The sequence below is a fragment of the Vicugna pacos genome, chromosome X (assembly GCF_048564905.1).
Source record: "Vicugna pacos chromosome X, VicPac4, whole genome shotgun sequence".
Lineage (NCBI taxonomy): Eukaryota > Metazoa > Chordata > Mammalia > Artiodactyla > Camelidae > Vicugna > Vicugna pacos.
The window spans coordinates 77,918,457-77,925,659 of record NC_133023.1 but is presented as its reverse complement, the minus strand read 5'-3'; the positions used below and the strand labels follow the sequence as shown (position 1 = coordinate 77,925,659).

General features: G+C 40.9%; 1 protein-coding gene across 1 annotated transcript; it reads right to left on the bottom strand.

The window, feature by feature from the left end:
• Positions 1-3,381: 3,381 nt before the first annotated feature.
• On the bottom strand, positions 3,382-6,181 carry LOC140691787 (melanoma antigen preferentially expressed in tumors-like). The gene is made up of 3 exons (XM_072955919.1): positions 5,892-6,181; positions 4,725-5,327; positions 3,382-3,895 (listed from the first exon to the last, which is right to left on the bottom strand). The coding sequence occupies exons 1-3, from the start codon at positions 6,179-6,181 to the stop codon at positions 3,382-3,384; spliced, it is 1,407 nt and encodes a 468-aa protein (XP_072812020.1).
• Between the last annotated feature and the right edge of the window lie 1,022 nt (positions 6,182-7,203).

The window sequence follows — 7,203 nt, the reverse complement described above, 5'->3', positions numbered from 1 at the left end:
ATCCTATCTGCCTCGGGCTGTAGACAAGTCTCCGTCTGGCCCTTGAGGCTGCTTAGTCCTTAGGTGCGGATGCAGTTTTCGCCTCCGCCCCCACCTGGGTGCTAAGCGCCGGAGGATATGGCGGCTGTGCTTGAGCCCCACCTCTCTTCACCCGAAAACTTTCCACGGGTTTTCAGAGATGGGGGTATGCACCCTTCCCCCCAGGGCACATCAGCCATGTTGTTTTATGGATGGCCTGGGTTGTTCTGCCCTGTGCACCCACAGCCACAGCACGCAGCCCCCTGCAGTCCCCCCGGGCTGCCTCAGTGCAGCTGTCCTGGTCCTCCTCCAATCTCGGGAAGCCTGGCCCTGCCCCCAGCTGCTGGGCTGCATCTCAGGCTGGGTGTTGCGGGGACCCTCTGTGCCTGTTTAACTTAGTTTTGTCAGTCAAGGGCTGCTCTGTACAGATCCGAGCCTCGGAGGCTCCCCCTCCATCCCGCTGGCCTCTCAGTTGGAGGGGGAGACCCCGTGAACGTGCACCAGTCCTCCTTTGCCGCTCCCTCCCTGCGGAACCCGTCCCGGTCTGTTTTGCCTTTTCTTCTTTTTTCCTTTTCTCCTACCAGATTTTTGGCATCTCTGTCTTTTGAAGAGGACGATGTTCTGTTGGAGTTCCACAGGTGCTCTGGTTGGCTGAGTGGTTCTGTGGATGTGAGTCTTGGTGTATTTATGGGAGAGGGTGAGCTACGAGCGTCCTTCTACTCTGCCATCTTGGCCTCTGCCTCCCTCCTTAGTTAAGTTTATTCCTAGGTATCTTATTCTTTTTGATGGGATTTTAATAGGATTTCCTTTTTAACATTGTGTTTGTGATATTTCATTATTGGTGTATAGAAATGCAACAGATTTCTGCATATTAATCTAGTGTCCTGAAATTTTGCTGAATTCATTCATCAGTTTTAAGTTTTTGGGTGGAGGCTTTATGGTTTTCTATACAAAGTATCATGTCATCTGCAGAGTGACAGTTTTATCTCTTCCCTTCCAACTTGGGTATGTTTTATTTCTTATTCCATCTGATTGCTGTGTCTAGGATACCCAATATAATATTAAATGGGAGTTGTGAGACTGGGCATCCTTTTCTTATTCCTGAATTCTGCAGGAAGGCTTTTAACTTTTCACCTCTGAGTATGTTGGCCATGAGTGTTGGTAAGTGGCCTTCACTATGCCGAGACATGTTCCCTCTTTACGCCCTTCAATGAGTTTTCATCATGAATGGATGTTGAATTGTATCAAATGCTTCTCCTGTGTCTATTAAGATAGTCATGGGATTTCTATCTTTCCTTTTGTTAATGTGGTGTGTCACATTGATTTGAGTTGTAAATAATGAACCATTCTTGTGACCCTGGAATAAATGGAACTTGATCATGGTTTATGACCCTTTTATGTATTGCTGCATTTGCTTTGGTAGTGTTTCATTGAGGATTTCTGCATTTATGTTCATCAAAGATATTGGCCTGTAATTTTCTTTTTTTGGTAGTGTTTTGTCTGGTTTTGGTATCAGGGTAATGGTGGCCTTGAGGCACTCTGATTTTCTTATGATGTCTTTGAAATGCCATGTGTTATCATATCAACAAAGAAACACTATATACAATTAACTTATTAGTTACCTTAACATGTTTTTCTTTCTAAGTCAGAAATGCAGGAGTAAAATGGAAATCATAAAAAAATTATTAACTATTTTTATTAATTATTGATTGTTACATTTTCTCTAAGTCTTTGAAATGCAGTTTATCATTTAAACCCCTAAGTAATAAGAAAAACAATTTTTAAAACTTTTACTATGTCTTTGAAATGTGTATGTTATGATTTCAACATGGAAATGATATAAACATCATTAATTACCTTTACATTCTTCTTTCTTACTAAGTCTTTAAAATGCAATCTGCTTTCATTTCAACAAGGAAACACTATACACAAACTACTGACATTTCCATTCTTTTCTTGTACCAAATCACTGACATTTTCTATTTTACTATTTCAACATGTAAACAAGAGGAACAATCTATTAACTTTACATTATTTTTCTCAATAAGTTTTAAAATGCAAAGGTTTACCACTTTGACATGTAAACATATAATCAGGTAATTATTTTAACATATTTTCTTACTAAATCTTTGAAATACAATGCTATCATTTCAACTTTAACAATATAAACAGCTTAATTGACATTCTTTTTCCTTTACTGTCTTGGATATGCAGCATGTTATTACATTACATAAGCAGTACAAGTAAATTATCAATTAGTTATTCTACATCCTTTGTTTCTTACTAACTCTTGGTTATACAGTGTGCATTTAACATTCAGAGTACATCACTTTGGAAAGTAGTCAAATTTCTAGAGCTCAGTAGCCACAGATGGTTAGTGTGTACCATACTCAACAATGCAATTCTAATGGAAGAGAAGAGGGAGCAAATGCATGTGGAATAATGTGTACCATGAAGGTAATGTACCTGGTACATTAAGAGAGAGCAATGGTAGAATAAACCTACTTTAATAGGGAAATAAGAGAAAACCTATCTGAGGAGGTAACATTTAAGCCATGACCTGAGGACTAAGCAGTTATCCAATAGCATGAAGAGGTCAATATGGCTTAAGAGGAGTATGTGAGGGAAAGAGTGGGGGAAAATTGGGCTATGGGGGGATAAATAATTTTTCAAATGCTCCAGGAAAGAGTGGAGAAAATGATAAACCACAGAAACATCTTACACTCTGACTGAGATCAGGGACTTTTTCTTAGCATCTGGAACAGTGCCTAAATCATAACAGATGCTTGATGAATGCATGTAGAATAAGGAAAGACTGAGCCAGGGGTCTAAGACCTGGGAAACCAGGCAGCAACATGTTGATGAAGGTACCAGTAGATAGTGGACATAGTGTGTTTCCTTTGCTTGCACATGGTTTCTTTGAAGCAACCTGAGGCAATCAGAAATACAAGTTTGCATGGTAAACATATTGGCTTCAACAACTACCACATCTAGAGTTTCAACTGATCTGACTTGTGTCAAGTGCCCATAAATGGATAAATGGGCCAGTCAGTGTGGAGAATGAAATGACGTGTCATGACTGGGTTAGCTTATTTCACATACTTAACACTGTGGTTAGTAACCAGAAGATGTAGACAGCAGTGGGCAAGACATCCAGAGGACCTTTCAAACCTCTCTATTTCCTTTTTAAAGTTCCTCTTTTATAGAGGTCAGTTACATATCCAGTGTTCCTAACTCCAGTTTCCTGGAACAGTAGAACTTTATCTATGTGTCTCTACAAATTCGGGCTTCAGGCATAACAATGAATGCTTAAATGGCCACATGTCAGTGTTGAAACAACACCTTGTACACCTTGTGTGGAAATCAATCACAACAAGAGGTCCATTTCATATCCTCCCGCTGTACTTCCTTCAGCATCACGTTCACCTGGGCCTGAGCTTCAGCAAGTTTGCGCCGGTCCAAAGTCTCAAGAAAATTCCATTCATCGTAGCAATGGACAGGGACAGGATAAATCACATGCTTCAGCCTCCTCAAGGGTGCCAAGTGCTGCAGAAGGCTTTTGAGTGCAGGCATCGTAATGGGGTTGAAGGCAAAGCTAAGGAAATAGAGCTTGGAACAGAGACTTAGGGCTGGGAGGATAGCAGAGAGAGTTGAATCAGTAATGAAGCAATTATTTACCTCCAGATGTTCCAGAGTGTCTGAGACCTTCTCCAACAGAGTCAGGAAGGGCTCATCAACTTCTGAGAATATCTGGTTGTTACTGAGATTCAATACCCTTAGATGGGTGGCCTGAGAGCTCTGGGACAGGACAATGACATCTCTGTTGGAAAGGCCACAGAAAGATAGATACAATGTATCCATCCAAGGTGGCAGGACTCTATAGAGAGAAAAAAGAAAGGTTATTTTAGAAGAATGAAGGCAAAGAGCCCTGAATTATAGGTATCTAAGGCTCTAAAATAAACTAATGTGTATATATTTTGCAACAGTAGTTAACAATGGGGGTGTGGGGATCAGACTTTACATTTATAGATTTGTGACCCCGAAAATCTTACTTTTTCACTCTTAGACACAGGGTTTTAATCTTGAAAATGTGCACAACAGTAATTATTATTCAGGGTTGCAGGGAAGATTAAGTGAAAAAATTGTTTGCACTTAGTATATTCGACGTTATCAGTGTTGGATCTGGTTCACTTATTTGGTGAGGATGGGTCTGGGAAAGCAGCCAAGTGAAGGTTTTCCTTGAGTAGTTCCCAGATGACATGTTCTCCATTCAGGGTCTAAGCCTTGGGAAGAATGCTGGAGCAAACTTATCTGGCAATGTTAACTATTGTGGCCCATCCATGGGCATCTGTATTAGTGCTATAGCTTAAAATGTTTCTCCATCTGAATGTCTCCCCTTCCTCTCTAGAGAGCTGTAAACTCCAATAGGAGAAGAACTGAGTTTTTTCACCAATATATTTACGAACTTATCTAGTGTCTGCATGTGGTCACTGAATGAATGAATTAATGATCACAGTTCCTTTCTAATCTTGTCTTCTCACTATAAGGTACCTCCCCCTCCCCTGGCTAGTGTCAAACTCCAAGCCATGCCTGTGCTGAGGTGAAAGGAGAAATAGGTTACAAAGAGCTTAGGAATATCCAAGCATGGCCTCTTTTGTCTTAACAACGAGGTGCTCAGGGAACCCAGGTTCCTCCCCATCCCTCACCTGAGCAGTTTGTACAGTTGATTTGTGAGGCAGAAGTAAGACAAGCTGAGCTCCTGGAGGGTGTCCAGCCGCCCAAGCCAGATGAGGAAAGATCTGAAATTTCTTCCCTTATAAGATTTAAAGGGGATGTTAGAAAGACTGAGGCCACTAAGGTGGTTCACCTGAGTCAAAAGAGTGGTAACTTCATTCAGATAAGTCTGATCAATTTCCAGGTGTTCAATGCATCCCAGATCCAGAAACTGCAGGATAGTTTTATGGGCAGATACTGTATCAATTTGCAAATCTCTGCAGCAGAGGTGCAGGGACCCCGAGCTCTGCTCAACTTTACTAAGAAGTAAAGAAAGAAACTGCTCTGTTCTCAAGGTACCATTGAGGGAAATATCTACTATTAATTCCATCGGTTCCTGAGCTAAGTGAGGCTTAGATGCTGAATTACCAATCCCAAGGCACCTGACATTATTCTGAGCTTCTTCTATTTTAAGGATAGAGTGCTGAGAGTAAATGCATGACTGAAGACAGAAAGGGAATGTGGTCCTGATCTCAGAGCATGTTGTCCCACAGTCCAAGTCGTATCTTAAATCTAAGATCCTCAGTTTTGGCCGCCTGTAAGGAAAGGAGGAGACAGAATATATAAGAGTTAGTCAATTTTAATACAACCCAGCGAGGTCAATGATGGAAAGCAAGGACAGAACACTTTGACTTGGTTTCCACTTCATGTACCATTCACCAAGAAGTCCTTCCCACACTTTCCACACAATTTCAGCATCTTTCATTCTTTTCCCCATACTTTTTTAAATGGAGGTACTGGGAATTGCACCTAGGCCCTCGTGCATGCTAAGCACATGCTCTACAACTGAGCTATACCCTCCCCCTCCCCAGACTCTTTCCCTCCCATCTTTCCCTATCTCAGTGCCCACATCCTTTTTATATATAATCACACCCATGAGGCAAATAAATCCATTGTATCCTCACTCACCTCTATTTTGTAATCAACTCCATAAGACACTGAAGTCCCAAAGGTGACCCCAACTTTTGGACTGAGAGTTCCGCAAAGATCTGCAGCATTCACCTTTGGCTACTTTTGGGAGACTGTTAGGTATTCCCCTGCCCCAGGCTACAGCATACCCTCCTGCTGATTCACTATGTCTCTAGTGGTCATAGTCTTACCAAGAGGAAGAGTTCTGGGCTGGGAGGATCTGCAGACCATCAATCATGGCTTCCACGATTTCATAGTATGATTCTCGAGCATTCAGTGACCCAATATGGAGACAGCAAAAAGGCCAAATCCTCACCATTGCCTTTAGCATCTGCTTATGCCTACCCAAGAAGGCAGCGTTGAACAAGGGAACAAAGAGGTCTCTTGGGATTTCGTTCAGCACATGGATAGCTGCAGGCTCATTACTCAGCAGACTCTTTGCAGCAAGTTCTAGCAGTGTGGCTGTGGGTTTTTGGTCCATCTTCATAAACCTGCTTTGGGGTGAAGAATATTTAGAAATCCTGAGAAGACATCTACAGTGTCTTGTTTGCTCACAAGGTTAGCTATGGACAAAATATTTATTGAAAAAGATATGGTGAATCATACAGCCACCTCAATTGACATCTACTATAGGAATAGAATGAAAATAGACTTGTGTGTATATTTAACTATATGTGTATATATACACACATTTACATAAGATAATGCCCTTAGAAATCAGAGGCAAGTTAGCAGAATACAATGTTGACCACCTATCTGCCTTCCTCCCAATATCTTCTCCCAAGAGGATACAAACCAATAAGAAGGAAAATGTAAATTAGATAAAAGCCACACCCTCATCATTACTTTAAAATGGAGAATGCCAAAAACTCAGAATAATTGTGTGTAAAAAAAGAAAATCATGAAACTCCCACACTAGATTTGTCACACTCCATTACTAGGCTTTGTGGCAAGCAAAAAGACAGACCAAGAAAAGCTGCAAGAGATACAGAGGAAGGAAGATGAAGAGGGGCTTAAAAGTGATATAAAACTACAGCAGAAAGATTTAGTACAGAATAAATCTAAAAATAGCAAAAAGGTGTCCTGGAATATGAGAGCCGGGGCTACAAGGAAGGGACTACAAAATATGAGACTTTGAAGGGACAGGGGTGATTTAAAAGTGCAGTCTTTCAAACATATGACTTTTACGGAAGAAAAAAGGCAAAGAGGAAGGCAGAAGCATCCTTTGGTACTTGGGTAATTATGGGGAAAATAAGCAAAAGGGGAAAGTTAAGGATATTACAAGACAAGAGAACTACAAAATCAGAGCATTCACAGCTGTTCACTTCATCACCAAAACAAACAAAATAAATACAAAATCTGGATTTTACTATATACTGACAAAAAATGACATTAAACCAGGAATCTTGTGAAAAAGCCAATATCATACAGATGGACATAAGGAAGGGAATTTCATCCAAAACACTGTTAAAAAAGAAAGATGAGGAAACAAAACTGCACAGA

Excerpts from the sequence above, each read along its gene's own strand:
- LOC140691787 (XM_072955919.1), bottom strand. The coding sequence starts at position 6,181 with ATGGACCAAAAACCCACAGCCACACTGCTAGAACTTGCTGCAAAGAGT. Across the intron at positions 5,328-5,891 it reads GCCCAGAACTCTTCCTCTTG|GCGGCCAAAACTGAGGATCT; the intron begins GTAAGACTATGA and ends CTTTCCTTACAG. Across the intron at positions 3,896-4,724 it reads CAACTGTACAAACTGCTCAG|AGTCCTGCCACCTTGGATGG; the intron begins GTGAGGGATGGG and ends TTCTCTCTATAG.